General features: G+C 38.0%; 2 protein-coding genes across 8 annotated transcripts in view; one reads left to right on the top strand and one right to left on the bottom strand.

The window, feature by feature from the left end:
• The window catches only part of LOC133635907 (protein FAM135B-like), a 144,109-nt gene that overhangs the window by 97,630 nt on the left and 20,254 nt on the right, over positions 1-26,225 (bottom strand). For 2 of the 7 annotated variants that reach the window (XM_062029361.1, XM_062029362.1), the window contains exon 1: positions 7,275-8,347. The gene's annotated coding sequence lies outside the window, so the exon portion shown is untranslated. Of the gene's footprint in view, positions 1-7,274; positions 8,348-10,096; positions 10,161-13,218; positions 13,294-24,736; positions 24,903-24,969; positions 25,065-25,139; positions 25,243-25,268; positions 25,403-26,225 lie in introns of those variants that run through there. The other 5 variants (XM_062029359.1, XM_062029357.1, XM_062029356.1 and 2 more) reach the window with 5 other exon arrangements.
• The window catches only part of LOC133636388 (collagen alpha-1(IX) chain-like), a 71,156-nt gene continuing 52,249 nt past the window's right edge, over positions 7,319-26,225 (top strand). The window contains exons 1-3 of the mRNA XM_062030381.1: positions 7,319-7,513; positions 7,555-7,620; positions 9,474-9,639. Of these exons, the coding sequence (XP_061886365.1) occupies positions 7,319-7,513; positions 7,555-7,620; positions 9,474-9,639 (427 nt within the window). The remainder of the gene's footprint in view (positions 7,514-7,554; positions 7,621-9,473; positions 9,640-26,225) is intronic.

Raw genomic sequence — 26,225 nt, 5'->3', positions numbered from 1 at the left:
ACCGGCTTGCTTATGTTACCATTAGCGGCTTAACAGAACAACATTTTTTGAAAAAAAAAAGTCTCAATTTTTTTTCCAATGACTAATTTATATTGAATGAAAATGAGCTGTTAGCTTGAGGAATGAGTCTGTCACTCACAATGTGTCGTACACACATGTAGCGTGTGCACGTACACACATGTAGCGTGTGCACGTACACACAAACAATGCAAAAGAACTAACTAACATGTTGTTCTTATGACAGATTACCAAATTTTTCGGATTATAAATCGCAGTTTTTTGTACTCCGGAGCGATTTGTGTGAAATGATTAACACATTAGCATAAAATATCAAATAATATTATTTATCTCATTCTCGTAAGAGACGAGGCGAATGTCAGCAATCGTCACTCACACGTCAACCAATAAAAATTTGGCGGGGGCGGGTCATGGCAGAAGTGCATTGTGGGTCATGGCAGAAGTGCATTGTGCGTCATGGCAGAAGTGCATTGTGGGTCATGGCAGAAGTGCATTGTGCGTCATGGCAGAAGTGCATTGTGGGTCATGGGGTGCTACCTGCTACTACGTCCGTAGCTATAAAAATGGATCATTTCAACATTGGCGGTAACTTATAAAAACTGAGAAGGGCTGAACTAAAATGGCAGCGAAAAGGAAATCATATACTGCAGATTACAAGCTGGACGTAGTGAAATATGCGGCAAGAGGAAGCGGCGCATACCTTTGGAGTTGGCAGAGTTGTTTAGAAGCGACACCGAGGAAGAAGATTTCATGGGATTTAGCGATTAGGAGTGACAGATTGTTTGGTAAACGTATAGCATGTTCTATATGTTATAGTTATTTGAATGACTCTTACCATAATATGTTACGTTAACATAGCAGTTGGTTATTTATGCCTCATATAACGTACACTTATTCAGCCTGTTGTTCACTATTCTTTAGACATTTTAAATTGCCTATTCTTGGTGTTGGCTTTTATCAAATACATTTCCCCAAAAAATGCGACTTATACTCCAGTGCGACTTATATATGTTTTTTTATCCTTCTTTATTATGCATTTTCGGCCGGTGCGACTTATACTCCGGAGCGACTTATACTCTGAAAAATACGGTAATAAGTCATGAAATCAATATTGAGGACTTTTGTCCTGTCATGAAATAATAATAATAATAATCATGCTTACTTTGTTAAATTACTGGCTGTTACAAGTCTGAAATAATCATAAAAAAGCAATATTAAAATAGATACTCATTTTACTTTATTAAACTGTCATAAAATATGTAATAGTACTTACCGTATTTTTCGGACTATAAGTCGCAGTTTTTTTCATAGTTTGGCCGGGGGTGCGACTTATACTCAGGAGCGACTTATGTGTGAAATGATTAACACATTAGCGTAAAATATCCAATAATATTATTGACGTAAGAGACTAGACGTATAAGATTTCATGGGATTTAGCGATTAGGAGTGACAGATTGTTTGGTAAACGTATAGCATGTTCTATATGTTATAGTTATTTGAATGACTCTTACCATAATATGTTACGTTAACATACCAGTTGGTTATTTATGCCTCATATAACGTACACTTATTCAGCCTGTTGTTCACTATTCTTTACACATTTTAAATTGTCTATTCTTGCTGTTGGCTTTTATCAAATACATTTCCCCCAAAAATGCGACTTATACTCCAGTGCGACTTATATATGTTTTTTTATCCTTCTTTATTATGCATTTTCGGCTGGTGCGACTTACACTCCGGAGCGACTTATACTCTGAAAAATACAGTAATAAGTCATGAAATCAATATTGAGGACTTTTGTCCTGTCATGAAATAATAATAATAATAATCATGCTTACTTTGTTAAATTACTGGCTGTTACAAGTCTGAAATAATCATAAAAAAGCAATATTAAAATAGATACTCATTTTACTTTATTAAACTGTCATAAAATATGTAATAGTACTTACCGTATTTTTCGGACAATAAGTCGCAGTTTTTTTCATAGTTTGGGTGCGACTTATACTCAGGAGCGACTTATGTGTGAAATGATTAAACACATTAGCGTAAAATATCAAATAATATTATTTATCTCATTCACGTAAGAGACTAGACGTATAAGATTTCATGGGATTTAGCGATTAGGAGTGACAGATTGTTTGGTAAACTTATAGCATGTTCTATATGTTATAGTTATTTGAATGACTCTTACCATAATATGTTACGTTAACATACCAGTTGGTTATTTATGCCTCATATAACGTACACTTATTCAGCCTGTTGTTCACTATTCTTTACACATTTTAAATTGTCTATTCTTGCTGTTGGCTTTTATCAAATACATTTCCCCCAAAAATGCAACTTATACTCCAGTGCGACGTATATATGATTTTTCCCTTCTTTATTATGCATTTTCAGCCGGTGCGACTTATACTCCGGAGCGACTTATACTCCGAAAAATACGGTACTTGTGTTACGTAAAAAGACGTTTACGACATTACGTACTAAAAGCTGGAAGAAGGACAAATGTGGGATATAATGCTTGCAACACAAGTTAGCACCATTTTTATTGTATGACATTTTCTGCAAGACCTGAAGTGAAAAGATGTTCCCAGAAAGGAGGAGGAAACAATGTGTGCTTGGCAGGAAAACACCAGAGTGTGATGTCATAATCTAGCACTGTTGGCTGGTGAATACACGGCCTGCTCCTCATCAGTCAAGTCAATCAAACAAACCTGACTATCTATTTCAGCAAAATGATTTTGTCAAATGTAAAACCCCACAGCTCATAGTCTTGCATCATTGCAACCTTGTGTGTGCACCATTCCATCTGTCCTGTGCCACATTGATCTTGTTATATTGCCACATGGATGCAATACACAGCCTAGTCATGTGCAGCTCTACAATATCTACTAATAGACAACACTTGAATCACGTTCCACTGTCATGTGCAGCTCTACAATATACATTTTGATTATGGCTTCTAACGATCATACAAGTAATATAATAATAAAAAAAGAGTAATGGGTAGTGCAACGTGCATGCAAATTCCTGAGCTTGTGAAACAGATGAGTGAGCATATGAGTGGAAAAAAGACAAAAAACATCTACTACAAGTTTAAGATGCTTGCTACATTGCATTTGACACAGCACTAGTAAGCCTAACTAATCATCACTAAACTTAACAAAAAAAGTAAAGCCATATGAATTCCGTGCTAACGTAACCACAGAATTAGCCAATAAAACAAAATCCGCAGTTGAACAAAGAATATCAGGGAATAAATGAAATGTTGTAATTGTGAGAAGAAACACTTGTTTGGGAACACAATGTGTCCGGCACCGCTCATTCATCCCCCAAACATGTCCAAAACTAAATGTGCAGACGACCACTTGAAACAGCGACTAAACCGCCGTTCCCAGTCTGTGGAACGCTCTACCTGACCATCTGAGGGCACCACAGACTGTGGATGCTTTTAAAAAAGGCTTAAAAGCCCTTTTTTTAAAAAAAAGCCTTTTTTTTAGATATGTGCATACTAGCTATAACTATTTGGCTGTTGTAGTTGTTATTTTTATTTATTTATTTATTATCTTTTATTATTTATTTTAATTTTTTGTTAATACACTGAAGCACTTTGAGATTGTTTACTCAATATAAAGTGCTTTATACAAATAAAATCTATTATTATTATTATTAAACAAAGAAGCTCAAGCTGGCAAGAACAATCCATCTCATCTGCTTGTGTTGTTGTGAACGACATCATGGGTCTAAGATCAATGTACAAACAATCATACACACACACACAACACATCTCATCTGCTTGTGTGGTTGTGAACGACAGCATGGGTCTAAGATCAATGTACAAACAATCATACACACACATAATACATCTCTTCTGTTGTGTGGTTGTGAACGACATCATGGGTCTAAGATCAATGTACAAACAATCATACACACACAACAACACATCTCATCTGCTTGTGTTGTTGTGAACGACATCATGGATCTAAGATCAATGTACAAACTATCATACACACACACACACAACACATCTCATCTGCTTGTGTGGTTGTGAACGACATCATGGTTCTAAGATCAATGTACAAACAATCACACACACACACAACACATCTCATCTGCTTGTGTTGTTGTGAACGACATCATGGGTCTAAGATCAATGTACAAACAATCATACACACACACAACACATCTCATCTGCTTGTGTGGTTGTGAACGACATCATGGATCTAAGATCAATGTACAAACAATCATACACACACACAACACATCTCATCTGCTTGTGAACGACATCATGGGTCTAAGATCAATGTACAAACAATCATACACACACACACAACACATCTCATCTGCTTGTGTTGTTGTGAACGACATCATGGGTCTAAGATCAATGTACAAACAATCATACACACACACACACAACACATCTCATCTGCTTGTGTTGTTGTGAACGACATCATGGGTCTAAGATCAATGTACAAACTATCATACACACACACACAACACATCTCATCTGCTTGTGTTGTTGTGAACGACATCATGGGTCTAAGATCAATGTACAAACTATCATACACACACACACAACACATCGCATCTGCTTGTGTGGTTGTGAACGACATCATGGATCTAAGATCAATGTACAAACAATCATACACACACACACAACACATCTCATCAGCTTGTGTGGTTGTGAACGACATCATGGATCTAAGATCAATGTACAAACAATCATACACACACACACAACACATCTCATCTGCTTGTGTTGTTGTGAACGACATCATGGGTCTAAGATCAATGTACAAACAATCATACACACACACACAACACATCTCATCTGCTTGTGTTGTTGTGAACGACATCATGGGTCTAAGATCAATGTACAAACAATCATACACACGCACACAACACATCTCATCAGCTTGTGTGGTTGTGAACGACATCATGGATCTAAGATCAATGTACAAACAATCACACACACACACAACACATCTCATCTGCTTGTGTTGTTGTGAACGACATCATGGATCTAAGATCAATGTACAAACAATCATACACACACACAACACATCTCATCTGCTTGTGAACGACATCATGGGTCTAAGATCAATGTACAAACAATCATACACACACACACAACACATCTCATCTGCTTGTGTTGTTGTGAACGACATCATGGGTCTAAGATCAATGTACAAACAATCATACACACACACACACAACACATCTCATCTGCTTGTGTTGTTGTGAACGACATCATGGGTCTAAGATCAATGTACAAACTATCATACACGCACACACAACACATCTCATCTGCTTGTGTTGTTGTGAACGACATCATGGGTCTAAGATCAATGTACAAACTATCATACACACACACAACACATCGCATCTGCTTGTGTGGTTGTGAACGACATCATGGATCTAAGATCAATGTACAAACAATCATACACACACACACAACACATCTCATCAGCTTGTGTGGTTGTGAACGACATCATGGATCTAAGATCAATGTACAAACAATCATACACACACACACAACACATCTCATCTGCTTGTGTTGTTGTGAACGACATCATGGGTCTAAGATCAATGTACAAACAATCATACACACACACACAACACATCTCATCAGCTTGTGTGGTTGTGAACGACATCATGGATCTAAGATCAATGTACAAACAATCATACACACACACACAACACATCTCATCTGCTTGTGTTGTTGTGAACGACATCATGGGTCTAAGATCAATGTACAAACAATCATACACACGCACACAACACATCTCATCAGCTTGTGTGGTTGTGAACGACATCATGGATCTAAGATCAATGTACAAACAATCACACACACACACAACACATCTCATCTGCTTGTGTTGTTGTGAACGACATCATGGATCTGAGATCAATGTACAAACAATCACACACACACACAACACATCTCATCTGCTTGTGTGGTTGTGAACGACATCATGGGTCTAAGATCAATGTACAAACAATCATACACACACAACACATATCATCTGTTGTGTGGTTGTGAACGACATCATGGGTCTAAGATCAATGTACAAAGAGGACAACCGTCACAACTTGAGAGGCTCCCTTTTTTTTAACCGTCTCAAATCGTCTCTTTACTGGTCAAGCTCAGAACAACAGCACACCACCTCTGTCAGAACAACAGCTTGGAGCGCAACATTGGGTCTGACTGCGCTAACAAGATAAAGGTTTCTAGAAAGTACCTTACACAATCATAATGTACCTTCTTACATTTACACAATCATACATTGACTTCAAATACTGGTCAGAATTGTCCAAAGATGTATTTCACCAATAAATGTGAGGATTAGTTTTTCAATGTTATTAATGACACAAGAAGCACACGCTCGGGGTGGTAAAGTAAGTGCAAAAGGTATAAAAAAAAGGAGTCCAAAACAAAACCGAAAAACTGACTTTTATGAGTTTTTTTTCAAATTGCTATAGTTATTTTAATTCATTTTATATCATATTATCCTTGGTTTATTAGTTACTATTTATAGCCCTTCTTTTGAATATATTTCAAGTTGAGTTTTGGTGGCACATTAAATACTCATGTTATCAAATTAGTAAATAATCATGTTATTAATTGTGATTTCAAAATCAATCAGAGTAATGATGACTATTATGTTTGCCTTAATCGTCCAGCCCTAACCACCAGGCTGAGCAGCAATTAAAACAAAACTTTAAAGAGGCCATTATGGTGCAGATCTGGATAAAGATTGCTGAAGCATACTACACCAATACACAACTTCATCAATGGATTCCAACGCTTAGAAGGTTTCCTGATCCAAATGAGATTTGGGTGCCATTCTGCAATTACGCTAAACTACTTAGCCAAGTCCCTAATGTACCAAGACTAGTCTTACATTTCAGTGCCTCTGGGGTCTTTTGCCCCACTTTTGTCAATGAAATGAATCATCTTTTGCATGACTTTTACAGAAACGCAGGCATGTAAGCGCTGAATATGTACAATTAGCATCACTCTACAGCCATGGCTGTTCTCCGCTCCACAATTTGACTTCTTGTTCACGCGACAGAAAGAAAGATGGCTAAAGTTGGACGTATTCAACATGCTTAAATGCTATCAGCTTGTACTGAAAACATCCTCTGCAATCATTGTCTGTAATAAGAGCATCGTTTGCAGCCTTGTCTCTTCTGTACACACACACACACACACACACAACAGACACCACCAATGCAAAGTCTGACATCCTTACCTCCCTTAGCAGTGATCCAGGAAGTGAGATGATCCAGTGAGTAGATGCAGATGGATGTGCTCCTGTGCAATGTTTATATGTCCGCTTGCACTGTCGCCGCCACTGCTGCTGCTGCTGCTGCTGTTGCCATGGTTATTCATCCAGACCCTGCTTGTACTGCAGTCCCCCCACTTTCCTTCTCTGGCGCGTGCTTTATCGCTCCTCATCAATCCATCCCAGAGGAAAAGGACGAGGAGGGGGTATGTTAAATTTGGGCGTTTAATCCGCCTTTGTCCTCCAGCGTCCAGTTCATGCAGAGAGAGAGCAGTGCGTGGCTGCAGTATTAATAGTGAAGCGTGCAGACATGGTGTGTGTGTGTGTGTGTGTGTGTGTCCTGCTGCTGCACTGTCCGCTGGTCCAGCAGCCAACCAGCCGGCTAACATCAGGGCCGGCCCACTAAAACTGAAGCGAGCCTTCAGTCCAAGGAATTATTATGCAAAGAAATAATGCTCACCTGGAAAAGATCAACATTTATAAAGAGCAGGTATTTACCACCACAAACTGACTTCAATAAAGTTCCACACTCTAGTTTTAGCACCAGTCATGAGGCGATACTAAAAGTCACTTTCAATGGGATGTAATCAAAAAGAGGTCAGCATGGAAAGTATGTTCTTAAAAGCCTGTGACGCACAACCTTAGATCTTCTTTTTAGCTTCCATCTTCACCTTCCTCTAAAAAAGCCAAAGTCAATTGCAGCTTTTCTCTCATGGCATCCTTCCATAAGCTCGCAGCACTTTTGATTAAGGAAGGAGCCGCATAGATTTGTTTTCTCTCTTCTGTTTCTCACAGAAACCTGGCACCATTTTCTGAAGGGTTAGACCACAAGGACGCCACTTCTCATTTTATACAGAAGTATGAGAGTGGTAGACGATAATACTGCCGGCCTCTACTCCCCATATATTTTCTAAATTATTATATGATGAATTGTATTTAATATTATTTTTAAATTCCATTCTTCATTTAACTACTAATTCGTAATAGTTATATTATTTAAAACAATAAAAAATGGTTTAAACACATTTATATAACAAATGTTTATTGCTTCCAACAATATACACACACACACACACACAGGTATAATATATATTAATTAATTAACATTTTTATAAAAATAAATTGTAATAATATAATAATATTTTATGCATAATTTGTTATGCATAATACACGCAACCCTAACTCAAAATGCCGGACATTCGAGGCATTTAAGAAACTCCGCCCTGATTTTCTAAATTATTATATAATGAATTGTATTTAATATTATTTTTAAATTCCATTCTTCATTTAACTACTAATTCGTAATATTTATATTATTTAAAACAACAAAAAATGGTTTAAACACATTTATATAACAAATGTTTATTTATTTTGCTATTCTTTTATAATATATATATTTTCTTTTGTGTATATACCGTATAAATGTATATATATATATACAGTATATTAATATATATATATATATATATATATATATATATATATATATATATATATATATATATATATACATATACACACACACACACACACACACACACACACACACACACACACACACACACACACAGGTATAATATATATTAATTAATTAACATTTTTATAAAAATAAATTGTAATAATATATTAATATTTTATGCATAATTTGTTATGCATAATACATGCGACCCTAACTCAAAATGCCGGACATTTGAGGCATTTAAGAAACTCCGCCCTGACAGCTCCGGAAAAGAGGACATGTCCGGTGAAAAGAGGACGTATGGTCAGTCTATCCTAGCCCGTTAGCTGCTAGCATGCCGTGTGTTGTGCCTCAGTGTGCATTGTTTACACAACGTGCGTCACGCTACTTAATATGTCCATGTGGAAACTCGTTCGGTACACCTCCGAACCCAACCGGAACCCCCGTACCGAAATGCTTCAATACAAATACACGTACCGTTACACCCCTATAATTCACCGAATTACCTGTATGGTTTTATTATCTAAAAGATCACAATCTACTTTTACTCATTTTATGAAATTAAAACATATTGTATACATAAATGGACCGCATTGTGAAAATCGTGTATAATGATAAATTCATTTTAGTTCTATTAATACTAAACTACATGGATTTGGTGGTCCAACTTTCATTTTCACATCTATCTATCCATCTTCTTCCACTAGTCTGAAGTAGGGTCACGGGTGCAGCAGCCTAAGCAGAGAAGCCCAGGCTTCCCTCCCTCCACCTATTTCGTCAAGCTCTTCCTGGGGCATCCCGAGGCGTTCCCAGGCCAGCTGGGAGATATAGTCTCTCCAACATGTCCTGGGTCTTCCCCGTGGCCTCCTCCTGGTCGGACGCACCCTGAACACCTCCCCAGGGAGGCATCCGGGGGTCAAGCTGACCAGATGACTAAACCACCTCATCGGGCTCCTCTCTCATTTTCACATCAAAAAGTTAGTTTGTTATTAAAACTGTCACAATGGAGTGTTTTTCTTTGTTTCTACCCGGGCTAGCTTGTTTCTAGCATCATGTTGTAATGTTGGAAGGTGTTAAAAAAAAACATTCAATTGCTTAACATCTACGCTCAAACATTGAGACGCATAGAAAAAACTGATAGACTAAAACATTTTTGTGGATCTGAGAGCCTACAAATGGTCCAATAGTGACACAAATATACAGCATTCATATTTGCACCTGAAAGTTGAATACTCATGATGTGGAATAATGGGAACATGAATTTCAACGTTTTTTGTTATCGTCAAACAAGTAACATTTAGACAAAAAAGGGTTCCTATGTCCTACTTACCATAGCACGACTGAAGAGCATCCTAGTCCCAAGTCCTGAAGGTGGCAGTCGTGCAGCTTTTAAACTGTCAGGCAAAGAAGAAAATGTTTCAGGCATGTGTGGATGTAGAATGCTAAAAACAATGCTACTTCCAAATTGTAACATCCAGTGAATAAGTCTTGACATTTCCAACAAGAGCATCCAGGGTGGAGCTGTTTGTGTCTGTGGGTCATGAGTGTGCGAGTCATGGGGCCTTGGGAGAAAAAACTCAGCTTTTTCTTCTGCCTTCTGGAACTGCCACTGATTTTAGTCTGCTGGGGCCGTACTTATCAAGCTTCTTAGAGTGTCATTTTACACTTAAGTCCTGAGAATTTGCGAAATTTAGTCCTACTCTCAAACTTAAGAATAAAAGCTTTTTATCAACGTTCTTAAGTCTAAGAATCACTCCTACTCTCCACCATATTTAAGAGACCTTCAGAGGTGTCTTAAGTGGTTAGGAGTTGCCAGCAGGGGATGGCACTGAGGCGAGAGAGACGTGCGCCAACGTTCAGGGAACGGAACAATGTTTTGTTTTTTTTGATGACGAGCAGCTGATCAAACGGTATCGTTTAGACAGAGCGGATATTATTTTTGTCACAGATTTAATACTTTTCGATTCCTTGTTGATTTCTGCATGTGTCTGCAGTGGGCTAGTATATATAGAGCCACCCACACCAGTTTCAAATTAGTTGCCTAATTAATGAATTGGAAAGAAAATGTTATGACAGTAGCGTATGTGTGTGGCCGTGAGGTGAGTGACGTCAGTGAGTGTGTGGGCGAGAGAAGAGAGGGAGCGGTAGCGTGAGTGCCGGCGGGGACTAGTTTGTTTTGTATTATTTTGTAGTTTATTGTCAAAATATACACTCCCATTGTCCACTTAAATATTTCCAAGATATTTCTTTATTCTTAGACAACAGATTCCATTCCGTGATTGGTCATTTCTATGGACACAGAAATGGCGTCACCTAAAATTCCGTTTTCGGCACATAGTAATGTCGTAATTCAGCTCTGAGTGTGACACTTAAGATTCAGTCCTACACTTCGCTGAAAGTGTGAGTAAGACGCTTGATAACTAACTTTTAAGTGCAGCTTTCAGCCAAGAATTTATTTACTCTTAAGTCAACTCTTAGCAGACTTCTTAGGAGTCATTCTAAGAAACTTGATAAGTACGGCCCCTGGAATTTAGACAGTCTCAAAGTACTTTTAGTAACATTGTCTTGGGTGACTGTAGCTTTAATGCTAATGAGCTGTGTTAGTCCACGCCCATCTTTAACATATTGTGCATGTAATCCACTTTCTACAAATACACGAAGGATGGAACAGTTTATCAAAAAGTCTGACCTGACCTGTGCAGAGTGTGTGTTGTTTGGATCCTGTTTTTTCTTTGTGTGTGTTAATAACAGGCATGTGATTTGACCACAATGAAAAAGACTGGAAAAATTTCCGGGGACGAAGGCCCACAGCCAGGTCTAGGTGGGGGGACGAAGGCCCCCAGCCAGGTCCTGGTGGGGGGGCAACGCCCCCCGAAGCTCCTGGTTTTTCACCAATTTAACATGCTAAAATTAACAAAGACAGCACCATTTGAAGAAAATATTTGAGTGTTTAAAGACATGAAAACATCATTAATAGAACATACATAACCCAATGATCCTAATGAATCACTGTATATGGTTCAGTCCCAACAGTATTTAGTCACTAATATTTACATCTTGTGTTCATTTCACATCCACAGGTGTCACATTGATCAGTGTTATTATCTACAGTTTATTTACAATATTACCACATTACTTCAGTTCATGTAATGTAATGTAAACATTTCATTCTTTTCGCCAAAATAGGATATACATTTATGAAAATAATTAAACAAGTTTAGTATTGTTTACTCATATTTGAAAATAGGAAATAATAATAATGTGAGGACACTGACATAAGTGTGAAAATATTTACCTTCAAGATTGTTACACCACTGACAATAGTTTCAACAGACTACATAAGAACTTAATATTACAAAATAGTATTATATGCAAATTTATTTCAAATAAATTGTTAACTGGAATCAATAATGCGACTCTTTGAATTTCTGTAATTTCATAATATATTTTCACGAGGCTTTTTATTTTTAGAAAAACCCATTTATATTTCGCAAAGCAATAATTGGTTAATATTTAAAACAAACATGCGTATTTCGCAAGCAAATGTTTTTTAGCTTACCTCATTATTAACAACCCTGTCTGCAACTGAAGTGGGTGGATCTTTCCTCTCCATGTCTACGGCAGTTGTAGATGTAAACAAGATGAAGTCCGTAAGGTTTGCTCACTTTCGGTTGACATCCAAAAGTAGCAGCTATTGAAAAGTTAGTTTTCCTTGCTTCAAGTTGTTTCATATGTTTTTGGCGTTTCGCATGTACTTCCAAAGCCTTGAGACCTTGTGATCCATAGTCAATATTATCATGACACCACATGCACAAAACCTTTCCGGGACGATCGATTTTCCGAATAAAATCACAGAACAAAGTCGTAACTTCCTTCTTCCCAACAGTATCAGTGATTTCCCTTTCCATCCAGTCCCATCGGAACTTATTTTTGACATGTTTATCAATTTCTTTTACTCGTAAAGCGTCCTTTCTCTCGAGAACCGACATCGTTTACATATGGAAAATGGCGGTAATAACCATTATGAATGATGACGTTAATAACGTCATCATTCATAACAGATGTCCTGATTGGTCACAAGGAACATATCGACCAATCAACTACGGCGTAATATAAACTACGTCTCGAATCTTGATTTAGGGTCGGAAAAAAAACGGAAAAACGGGAGATAATTTTTTTTTTCTTCCCGAGATTAAAAAAGACGGAATTCCGACTTTAGACGGAAAAATCCCATGCCTGTAATAATCAATTTGGAACAGAAGGCTCTTTGATTTCCACATTAATGGAACGACGGACTGATTCACGGAATTGGCCAATCAAAAGGGAATCTGTTATCAAACAGGAAAATTGCCTTAACGTGAGTAAACCGGGAGGAGAAAGAAGTTTTAGTGAGGACGTGTGCACCTCCAACACTCAAGTGCTCTCACCACAACTCAAACACTTTTCACTCACCTTAATGGAGCGGCGTCAGCACTTTAGCCGCCCTGCACCCTTCTTGGGCGTCTGCCCCCGGGACTCAACTCAGACCTCAAACAAGTGGGAGAGAGAAAAAAGAACAGAACTCATCTCTTATTCCAAAGAGCCAAACACTTCCCAAATGACTTCTTCTGTTCGTGTCAAGAGATTTTTATTTTACTAATTTTTCTCAACACGATTTTCGGTACGATGCGATTCTCAGAATATATTATTTGATATACACTTTACAATAAAACCTTTTTGCATGTTACAAAAGCTCTTCTTGGCTGCTGACGTGTGACATCTACAAACCCCGTTTCCATATGAGTTGGGAAATGGTGTTAGATGTAAATATAAACGGAATACAATGATTTGCAAATCCTTTCCAACCCATATTCAGTTGAATATGCTACAAAGACAACATATTTCATGTTCAAACTCATATACATTTTTTTTTTTGTGCAAATCATTAACTTTAGAATTTGATGGCAGCAACACGTGACAAAGAAGTTGGGAAAGGTGGCAATAAATACTGATAAAGTTGAGGAATGCTCATCAAACACTTATTTGGAACATCCCACAGGTGAACAGGCTAATTGGGAACAGGTGGGTGCCATGATTGGGTATAAAAGTAGATTCCATGAAATGCTCAGTCATTCACAAACAAGGATGGGGCGAGGGTCACCACTTTGTCAACAAATGCCTGAGCAAATTGTTGAACAGTTTAAGAACAACCTTTCTCAAGCAGCTATTGCAAGGAATTGAGGGATTTCACCATCTACGCTCCGTAATATCATCAAAGGGTTGAGAGAATGTGGAGAAATCACTGCACGTAAGCAGCTAAGCCCGTGACCTTCCATCCCTCAGGCTGTACTGCATCAACAAGTGACATCAGTGTGTAAAGGATATCACCACATGGAACACTTCAGAAACCCACTGTCAGTAACTACAGTTGGTCGCTACATCTGTAAGTGCAAGTTAAAACTCTCCTATGCAAGGCGAAAACCGTTTATCAACAACACCCAGAAATGCCGAGCTCATCTAAGATGGACTGATACAAAGTGGAAAAGTGTTCTGTGGTCTGACGAGTCCACATTTCAAATTGTTTTTGGAAACTTTGGACGTCGTGTCCTCGGGACCAAAGAGGAAAAGAACCATCCGGATTGTTCTAGGTGCAAAGTGTAAAAGGCAGCATGTGTGATGGTATGGGGGTGTATTAGTGGCCAAGACATGGGTAACTTACACATCTGTGAAGGCACCATTAATGCTGAAAGGTACATACAGCTTTTGGAGCAACATATGTTGCCATCCAAGCAACGTTACCATGGACGTCCCTGCTTATTTCAGCAAGACAATGCCAAGCCAGGTGTTACATCAACGTGGCTTCATAGTAAAAGAGTGCGGGTACTAGACTGGCCTGCCTGTAGTCCAGACATTGAAAATGTGTGGCACCTGCAATAGCAGAAGGGAGACCCCCGGACTGTTGAACAACTTAAGCTGTACATCAAGCAAGAATGGGAAAGAATTCCACTTCAAAAATGTGTCTCCTCACTTCCCAAACCAAAACTGAGTGTTGTTCAAAGGAAAGGCCATGTAACACAGTGGTGAACATGCCCTTTCACAACTACTTTGGCACGTGTTGCAGCCATGACATTCTAAGTTCATTATTATTTGCAAAAAAAACCTGAAGTTTATGAGTTTGAACATGAAATATGTTGTCTTTGTAGCATATTCAACTGAATATGGCTTGAAAAGGATTTGCAAATCATTGTATTCACTTTATATTTACATCTAACACCATTTCCCAACTCATATGGAAACGGGGTTTGTACATGCAGTGACTACGTTTTATTTCATTTCTGTAAGAATAAACAGTAAAGGTGGATTATTTGGACATATGGTATTCTGGGGTGATAAAAGAACAATGTACACCAAACCAAACTGGCAACCCTCATATAATCCCAAATGTGGATTTTGTGAACTATTCCAGCCCTAATATACACTGTAAATCTGCACATATATCCCATTCAACAAGTGTTAGCAACATTAGCATACAATGCTAACAGTCACATTTGAACAGCAACATCATGCTAGGTCAGGGGTCACCAACCTTTTTGAAAGCAAGAGCTACTTCTTGGGTAGTGATTAATGCGAAGGGCTACCAGTTTGATACACACTTAAATAAATTGCCAGAAATAGCCAATTTGCTCAATTTACCTTTAACTCTATGTTATTATTAATAATTAATGATATTTTCACTTAATTGAACGGTTTAAAAGAGGAGAAAACACACAAAAAAAAGACAATTAAATTTTGAAACCGTTTATCTTCAATTTCGACTCTTTAAAATTCAAAATTCAACCAAAAAAAAGAAGAGAAAAACTAGCTAATTCGAATCTTTTTGAAAAAATTAAAAAAATAATTTATGGAACATCTTTAGTAATTTTTCCTGATTAAGATTCATTTTAGGATTTTGATGACATGTTTTAAATAGGTTAAAATCCAATCTACACTTTGTTAGAATACTGTATATAACAAATTGGACCAAGCTATATTTCTAACAAAGACAAATAATTATTTCTTCTAGATTTTACAAAACAAAAATTTTAAAAGAAATTCAAAATACTTTGAAATAAGATTTAAATGTGATTCTACAGATTTTCTAGATTTGCCAGAATAATTTTTTTTGAATTTTAATCATAAGTTTGAAAAAATATTTCACAAATATTCTTCGTCGAAAAAACAGAAGCTAAAATGAAGAATGAAATTAAAATTTATTGATTATTCTTTACAATAAAAAAATTAATTTACTTGAACATTGATTTAACTTGTCAGGAAAGAAGAGGAAGGAATTTAAAAGGTAAAAAGGTATATGTGTTTAAAAATCCTAAAATCATTTTTAAGGTTGTATTTTTTCTCTAAAATTGTCTTTCTGAAAGTTATAAGAAGCAAAGTAAAAAAATTAATGAATTTATTTAAACAAGTGAAGACCAAGTCTTTAAAATATTTTCTTGGATTTTCAAATTCTATTTGAGTTTTGTCTCTCTTAGAATTAAAAATGTCGGGCAAAGCGAGACCAGCTTGCTAGTAAATAAATACAATTTAAAAAATAGAGGCAGCTCACTGGTAAGTGCTGCTATTTGAGCTTTTTTTAGAACAGGCCAGCGGGCTACTCATCTGGGGCCGTACTTATCAAGCTTCTTAGAATTACTCCTAAGAAGTCTGCTAAGAGTTGACTTAAGAGTAAATAAATTCTTGGCTGAAAGCTGCACTTAAAAGTTAGTTATCAAGCGTCTTACTCACACTTTCAGCGAAGTGTAGGACTGAATCTTGAGTGTCACACTCAGAGCTGAATTACGACATTACTATGTGCCGTAAACGCAATTTTAGGTGACGTCATTTCTGTGTCCATAGAAATGACCAATCACGGAAGGGAATCCCTTGTCTAAGAATAAAAAAATATCTTGGAAATATTTAAGTGGACAATGGGAGTGTATATTTTGACAATAAACTACAAAATAATACAAAACAAACTAGTCCCCGCCGGCACTCACGCTACCGCTCCCTCTCTTCTCTCGCCCACACACTCACTGACGTCACTCACCTCACGGCCACATACATACGCTACTCTCATAACATTTTCTTTCCAATTCATTAATTAGGCAACCAATTTGAAACTGGTGTGGGTGGCTCTATATATACTAGCCCACTGCAGACACATGCAGAAATCAACAAGGAATCGAAAAGTATTAAATCTGTGACAAAAATAATATCCGCTCTGTCTAAACGATACCGTTTGATCAGCTGCTCGTCATCAAAAAAAACAAAAAACATTGTTCCGTTCCCTGAACGTTGGCGCACGTCTCTCTCGCCTCAGTGCCATCCCCTGCTGGCAACTCCTAACCACTTAAGACACCTCTGAAGGTCTCTTAAATATGGTGGAGAGTAGGAGTGATTCTTAGACTTAAGAACGTTGATAAAAAGCTTTTATTCTTAAGTTTGAGAGTAGGACTAAATTTCGCAAATTCTCAGGACTTAAGTGTAAAATGGCACTCTAAGAAGCTTGATAAGTACGGCCCCTGGTCCTTACGGGCTACCTGGTGCCCGCGGGCACCGCGTTGGTGACCCCTGTGCTAGGTTATCTTATTTGCCAAATAAAAAGAAAATGATCAAACGTACGGCTCCAACATCTGCCGCTGACTGATTACAAATGATGATGTGTAGCAAAGCCTTCTTATTCACCAACTTGCGGGCCTAGCTAGGGGTGTGTCAAAGTCAGTTCAAGTCCATAAAAATGAATGACGTCATAAAACTTGGAACTTCAAAAGCGACCTTTTCCTCTCACAAGCACGGGAGATTTGAGGTGTTTGGCGCTCATCTATAACACCATTTAAAAATGTGCAAACTTGTGTTATTGTTGCGGTCGTAGTAGCGTACAAGTACAAGACTACGTTCTGTGCCCTGGCATCCGTCAGAGGTGCTCATTATTCGCCCGGACAGTTTAAAGAAAAAAAAATCAGAACAGCCTTTTCCTGTGAAGCAGGTGTTGCAACCCGAAATACGCTTTTAAAGGGCAAAATGGCATTCGCTTAGACATTTTATAGCGACTGCAACTCCTGCTGGTCTTTTTTTTGGGTTGGCGCTATCCTGTAATTCAGCTGATGTTCTCTGCAAGGCATGTGTCAACATCAAGCATTCTTCAGACAATCTGATGCACCGAGCGGCCTTATGGGGCTGGTTATTACAAGAATTACACACAAGGCGCACATGTCATTAGGGGGCACCCGAGAGAAGCCCTGCTTTACACACATGGGCCCCTGCGGCTCCAGCAGCTTTTGAAGTGTGGCTAATAAAATGCTGACACCACCTCCACAAAAACTCTTGTCCAATGAGAGGCCATTAAGCAAACTTTTATTTGGCCTTAGAAAATGCTTGAACATGCTCCTCGCCCTCACTCCTCAACATGCACAGGTAAAGGGAGGGGATTGTACATTTGACTTTTTACTCCAGCATCACAGTGAAACATGGCCGCCCTCTCTTCTGCTCTGACCAGGTAAATAACCTCATCACTTGGCTGTATTATGACCCAATATTTATTTGTACTTTTTTTCTACATTGTTGCAACTTAAAGACGCCTGAGTTGGCGGCAGCTTTTTCAGAAATCTGCGGCAAAAGTTGCAATGTTTTGATGTTGATTTTTTTTAGGGTGCACAAAGAAAATCGATTCACATCCAAATCGCGATTCTTATTCATTCCGATTCTAAATAAATTAATAATTTTCTTAAATGTATTTAAAAAAAAAAAAAAACATTTAGTTTTTAGGCCATCTCCATGCATCTAAAAATAACTTTTATAATCTGTAATGAAAAAGTTTCATTATAGTCATACCAAATATATTGCGAGAACCGGTTTGAATGGAAAATCAAGTTGAATGGAGATTAAATTCTAAATTGAATCAGATCCAATTGTCATCTGCCCAAAGATGCACACCATTGAATCAACGTGTGATTGTATAAATGTATCGAATGTTTTAAGTCTTCTTTGTTCTTTAACCTTGACCTCAAAAAGCACAGGATTTAAACAAAAGATGCAAAACAAATACTGTATTGATGTTTTACTTGTTTTATAGCACACAAACTGAAATATAAACACCATATGGCAGATAAAAGCACATACTAAATGTCAAATGACTGCACTGTTTTAATTCATTATAACTTAGCAAAGTGATAACTAGTTATAACTACAGCTAAATGTTTATGTAGTACATTATCCATTATCCGCTCTCGACAGGAACAGGAAGTAGCTCAGGGGCCGTACTTATCAAGCTTCTTAGAGTGCCATTTTACACTTAAGTCCAGAGAATTTGCGAAATTTAGTCCTACTCTCAAACTTAAGAATAAAAGCTTTTTATCAACGTTCTTAAGTCTAAGAATCACTCCTACTCTCCACGATATTTAAGAGACCTTCAGAGGTGGTTAGGAGTTGCCAGCAGGGGATGGCACTGAGGCGAGAGAGACGTGCGCGAACGTTCAGGGAACGGAACAATGTCCTGGATTTGTTTGATGACGAGCAGCTGATCAAACGGTATCGTTTAGACAGAGCGGGTATTATTTTTGTCACAGATTTAATACTTTTCGATTCCTTGTTGAATTCTGCATGTGGCTGCAGTGGGCTAGTATATATAGAGCCACCCACACCAGTTTCAAATTAGTTGCCTAATTAATGAATTGGAAAGAAAATGTTATGACAGTAGCGTATGTGTGTGGCCGTGAGGTGAGTGACGTCAGTGAGTGTGTGGGCGAGAGAAGAGAGGGAGCGGTAGCGTGAGTGCCGGCGGGGACTAGTTTGTTTTGTATTATTTTGTAGTTTATTGTCAAAATATACACTCCCATTGTCCACTTAAATATTTCCAAGATATTTCTTTATTCTTAGACAACGGATTCCCTTCCGTGATTGGTCATTTCTATGGACACAGAAATGACGTCACCTAAAATTGCGTTTACGGCACATAGTAATGTCGTAATTCAGCTCTGAGTGTGACACTTAAGATTCAGTCCTACACTTCGCTGAAAGTGTGAGTAAGACGCTTGATAACTAACTTTTAAGTGCAGCTTTCAGCCAAGAATTTATTTACTCTTAAGTCAACTCTTAGCAGACTTCTTAGGAGTCATTCTAAGAAGCTTGATAAGTACGGCCCCTGAGCTACGTGAGAGGACAACCATTGTGAAATTGGAGCAATAAATAGCAGATCCAGATCTTTATGCCTTAATATTAAATCTCACATCAAAATATTGATACTTAAGTTAATTGAGATCATGAACATTAATAACAGGAACACGATGTAAAGTTTCTAAATCGTTGTGATCTTGTCTAAATAAAATGAGACTGGTGGGAAGTGGGAAGTACTTTTTCTTCCGCCGAGGTAAGTATGTCATGCACATTGTGCTGTGTTCACTTATTCAGTCTATTTGTTTAAGAAAATGATTGGCAGTTAAAATGATCACTCGGTATTATAAAATAGCAAGTGTATGTCTAATTTGAGAGACTACATAGAGAATTAGATCTAAATAACATTCAGTGCAGAAAAAGGCCATCATTTGTTTCACTTTCTGATTTTATATCCTTTAAAGATGATTCCCCAAGAGCAGCAACACTTGAAATACACTACTTTTGACCTCACACATGAGGTGTATTTGTACCAAGTATCAAGTCGGTTTTGCCGATACCAGTCTGAATTTTACTCGGTATCTGATGGTAAATAAAATCAGTGGTATGGCACATCACTTGTTGATGAGCTGTTACACGTTGTTCCTGCTTGCTCTGCCTACACAAGAAACAAACCTGTTTGAGACAAAGTCTATTGGCAAAAATGACGCAGATTGTGTAAAATATGCAGGGAAGTTGCAGGCGTTGGACAAAGTTATGAGGCTGTACATATTTCGAGGTCGGTACCGAAAATCTGGACTATAAGTTGCTACTTTTTTCTTAGGCTTTGAATCCTGCTGCTTATAAAACGGTGCAGCTACCGTATTTTCCGCACTATAAGGCGCACCGGAGTATAAGGCATACTTGCCAACCTTGAGACCTCTGATACCGGGAGGTGGGGGGTGGGAGCGTGGTCGGGGGTGGGTCGGGGGCGTGGTTAAGATGGGAATATATTTAAGCTGGTATTTACCAACTCAAGTATTTCATATATATATATATATATATATATATATATATATATATATATATATATATATATATATATATATATATATATATATATATATATATATATATATATATATATATGTATGAAATACTTGACTTTCAGTGAATTCTAGCTATATATATATATATTTATTTTATTATACATAGAAATAAAAGAAATACTTGAATTTCAGTGTTCTGGAGGCTATCCAGTAGATGGCAGTATTGAGTGTCACAACATTGCTGTTTACGGCAGATGAACTGCTTTACGGTAGACTGAACGTGACTGCTGTTGTGGTGTGTTGTTACCGCGCTGGGAGGACGTTTATGAAACTGCCCAACAATAAACCCACATAAGAAACCAAGAACTCGCCCTCGATCATTCTACAGTTATGACGTCATTGGGCAGGCAAGCTGTTTATATTGTGGGAAAGCGGACGTGAGAACAGGCTGTCCCCACTCAGGTCCGCATTGAGCTGGAGGGGGCGTGGCCTCCAGCTCCGGCTGAAAACCGGGAGTTTGTCGGGAGAAAATTTCTGCCGGGAGGTTATCGGGAGAGGCGCTGAATACCGGGAGTCTCCCGCTAAAAACGGGAGGGTTGGCAAGTATGGTATAAGGCGCACCTTCAATGAATGGCCTATTTTAAAACTTTGTTCATATATAAGGCGCACCGCATTAGAAGGCGCATAGAATAGACGCTACAGTAGAGGCGGGGTTACGTTATGCATCCCGTAGTTGCGAGACCTGTTGTGGCTCAATATTGGTCCATATATAAGGCGCACAGAATTATAAGGCCCACTGTCAGCTGTTGAGAAAAATTGAGGTTTTTAGGTGCGCCTTATAGTGCGGAAAATACGGTAATTCATTGATTTTTATTCGCTGACAGACGACTTTCAATCAATCAAAAGTTTACTTATATATCCCCAAATCACGAGTGTCTCAAAGGGATGCACAACGACATCCGCCCTGAGATCGGTAGGTTGGAGTTCAAATCCCAGCCGAGTCATACCAAAGACTATAAAAATGGGACCCGTTACCTCCCTGCTTGGCACTCAGCATCAAGGGTTGGAGTTGGGGGTTAAATCACCAAAATGATTCCCGGGCGCGGCGCCGCTGCTGCCCACTGCTCCCCACTGCTCCCCAAGGGGATGGGTCAAATGCAGAGGACAAATTTCACCACATCTAGTGTGTGTGTGACAATCATTGGTACTTTAATCTTTAAACTTTAATCCTCTGACTTTAAAATAGTTTTTAAAAAAGCAAACACACTAAATAGTTGTGTTATTGTTTGTGCTATGGCGCCGCCTTTTGGACGAGTTCACTCACTGCAGTGCTGCATTGACCTTCTGTTTAGACTTTTTTTTTTTTTAAACCTAGCGGAAGTACAGTTGCCATTCGGTCTTCTAGCATTCCATAGCACTTCCACTCGTGTGGATTCTTCATTCATAAATCTAAGTCACATTTGTAGGTTTTACAGCATAACTAAAACCATTTTTACTTACTAAACTGTCCCATGTGTGATGTCTGTAGGCTTTATTCCCGGTGCGCGCGACCGTCCAGAAATGACGGTAGTTGAATTGACCTTGACATTGCTAATTCCTGGAGAGACTAACATGAAGTCCAGTCTTTCTTTACGTGTCATCAATTAAAGGTGCAATGTAGTAGACGGGTGCACTTGTAGAGTGAAAGGAGAGTAATAGAGAATGGCATGATATTGATTAGATGTTTGAAGTAGTTACACAACAAGATGCAAGCTATTAGAGTTTAGCCTGACAGGTGAAGGGCTCAGGCATCTACATAAATGTGGATGCAACCTTATTAAAGGTCAAGCCTGGTGACTCTGCAAAAGTCATGCATTTACTAGCGGCTGCCAATCAGTTACATTAAGTTAGTCAGTATTTGAAGGTAATGTTAAGATTGTGTCTTTTGTTCTAAAAATACTAAAGAGATCTCCTCTAAACTGTCTTGGATTGACATTTGGACCTCTATATGCTCCTGAGAACCGGCGTCATCTACAGTGGACATTTGTGGGCTTGCACAACAGGCTAAAGAAGTGGCCCACAGACAAATATCCACTGGAGAGCAGAGGTTGGCAAACTTTTTCACCTCGGGGCCACTCAAATATTAATGCTAAATTAGTCATCTTACTCTTGATTTTAATCCTATTCAATAATTATATCTAACCTACTTACAGTTTACAACTTTGTCAAATGATACAAAAGCATGTTTTAATAAAACATTGTTAATTGAACAAACAAACTGTGGTTGTGCTGATTAGAAGAATAAGTACTAATCCCTGGGACTTATCCCCGCCTTATGTTTGCATGCAGCTGAGATAGGCTCCAGCCACCACCGTGACCGCGAGAGGGACAAGTGGTAGAAAATGGATGGATGGATGTACCAATCAAATATACTGCATAAGAAGGGACTCATAAATAACTGATTAAAATACATTTACACACAACTATGTTGTGTTAAAATAAATAAACAATACCAAACATGCTTTCTGACTAAACAATCCATGAAAATTGAAGTACAAATTAAAATACAGCTTCACTACTTTAGTCAAAGTTTTTGTGCTTAAGAAACTTCTCTGACTTCTTCTGTTTGTTTGATATTGTCATCACTGCCACACGTGGTGGAAAAGTGTATTACAACTGAACCCATACGAATCGCAGCTGAGAAACACATTTTTAGACGGGCCTGTAGGGGGCGCTCACGGTCCAACAATGTGCCTCAGCCCTATGGTTAAGAAACAGTGCTGTAGAGGACGCTGGCTTTGAAGAGGTTACTTGCCTGCTAAACACCAAACTTCCTTGGTATAGAAATGCTAATATCGTATATGCTCTAAAATAACTGTCCTTTCATTTTTTTAGGCTGAAAATTCAACACATTTCTGCCACTCATTGAAATGGAAATCACCACCAACTATTACAATAAGAATTTTAACAATATTGTCTGTTTTGGAAATGAGAATATTTTAAATCAAATATATCAAAAGGCTTGATCATTTTATTTCATAAAAAAACAACTAAGCAATACATACAATTTTGTGAAATATATACTTATTTGCTCTTTATTTAGGTCATACTCTTTTCCATTACAAAAATAATGTGATTTGACCTAAATACAGGTGAATATGGTAAAAAACTTCATTCATTTCAGCAGTTTACCTCCCAATGTGAAACAAGTATGTGATATCATTACATACAAATTGAAATATGTCAAGCTTTTGTTATCATTTTGATGATCATGGCTTACAGTTTTAGAAAAAAAACAAATTTTCTGAAATGCTCAATTTATAGTTTTCAAAAGCTGTAAACCACATCAAAATGATATCAAAAGAAGGCTTGAAATACCGAGTGTCATTTACTAGTTTCACCTTGTGAATCTAATTGCTGCTGTAAACAAACTGTTGCACAATCTTCTACTTTTTTGAGTTCTACCTGCAGTGCTTCTCTTCATATTTTTTCCCTATTATATTTCCTCAACGCATTGAAAGCATTTGATTTCTTTAACCATGTTTTTTTAATCAATAAAATAAATATCACTTTCAAGACACCTATGACACTATTTAACATATTATTCAGAACATCATTAAAGCTACCCAATGCATTATCTGATGTATTTATTACAAACATCACAGTTGTGAAGTCCATTTATTGCCATAATTCATAAGTCTTTGGAATATGAATTTGCACACTTTTCATGGCCAAATGACGTGATAATAATGTCAGATGATTATTATTCCTAAAAACAGCACGCATGTATGCAAATGCTATTTAAAAAGGTGCAGTATGGAGCCGTGATAGCGGGCTTGTACCTTTGAGATGGGTTGATGTAGGAAAAAAGGAGTCAGTGAGACCCTGAGGGACCTCTGAAGACGTCTTTTAAAGGCGTAACGTTGGAGGCCGACGTCTGCCCTTGCTGCTGACCGAGCCATCAGTCACCTATTTGACGTCCCGCTCGCTCAGTAAGCTAACAAGCATCTGCAAAGGAGTTTACACAGAGAAATAACCTCCAGTGCAGCCATTTCTCAGACGCATGAGACATAACCTTTTATAAAGAATCCTGTCTCTTCCGCAGGGACAGAAAGTCTTCTTGCTCCACATGCTTGAGTCCCATCTTTGAACCAGGAAGTAGCCTGCTAGCTAACAAACAGATGGACAAATACTAACATGAGTTTTTTTTACCACTATTGCCATATTTCATCCTCTTTTTCTAACCATTTAATAAACATTTTGGCCTGTCTCTGAATCAAAATTGTATGCTAGATGATCCACACTCCACAAACCATGAAGTACAGTAGTCTGCTAGCTAACAAATATACTGACAACAATGGTACGGTCTACAACCTGTCATTTGTCATCCTCCATGAACCAGGAAGTAGTCTGCTAGCTAACAAATATACTGTCAACAATGGTACGGTCTAAAAGCTGTCATTTGTCATCCTCCATGAACCAGGAAGTAGTCTGCTAGCTAACAAATATACTGACAACAATGGTACGGTCTAAAAGCTGTCATTTGTCATCCTCCATGAACCAGGAAGTAGTCTGCTAGCTAACAAATATACTGACAACAATGGTATGGTCTAAAACCTGTCATTTGTCATCCTCCATGAACCAGGAAGTAGTCTGCTAGCTAACAAATATACTGACAACAATGGTACGGTCTAAAACCTGTCATTTGCCATCTTCCATGAACCAGGAAGTAGTCTGCTAGCTAACAAATATACTGACAACAATGGTACGGTCTAAAACCTGTCATTTGTCATCCTCCATGAACCAGGAAGTAGTCTGCTAGCTAACAAATATACTGACAACAATGGTACGGTCTAAAAGCTGTCATTTGTCATCCTTCATGAACCAGGAAGTAGTCTGCTAGCTAACAAATATACAGACAACAATGGTACGGTCTAAAACCTGTCATTTGTCATCCTCCATGAACCAGGAAGTAGTCTGCTAGCTAACAAATATACAGACAACAATGGTACGGTCTAAAACCCGTCATTTGTCATCCTCCATGAACCAGGAAGTAGTCTGCTAGCAAACAAATATACTGACAAACAAATACAAACATGACAGTTTTTTTAAAATTTTTATAATGTTGTATTGTATCCTCTTTTTTAACCATTAATAAACATTGTGGCCTGTCCTGTAATCAAAATATAATTCTATGTCACCCACACTCCAGGAAGCAAGTCTAAAGTGGTATAGTCTAATTGTCACATGTTCAGGAAGTACTGCTCGCTAACATACAGAAAGCGAGCAGGAAGCAGGAAGTAGTCTGATAGCTAACAGATGAACAAAGAA

The sequence above is a fragment of the Entelurus aequoreus genome, linkage group LG20, assembly GCF_033978785.1.
Source record: "Entelurus aequoreus isolate RoL-2023_Sb linkage group LG20, RoL_Eaeq_v1.1, whole genome shotgun sequence".
Classification (NCBI taxonomy): domain Eukaryota; kingdom Metazoa; phylum Chordata; class Actinopteri; order Syngnathiformes; family Syngnathidae; genus Entelurus; species Entelurus aequoreus.
The sequence above is the reverse complement of the archived record's forward strand: the minus strand, read 5'-3'. Positions and strand labels throughout refer to the sequence as shown.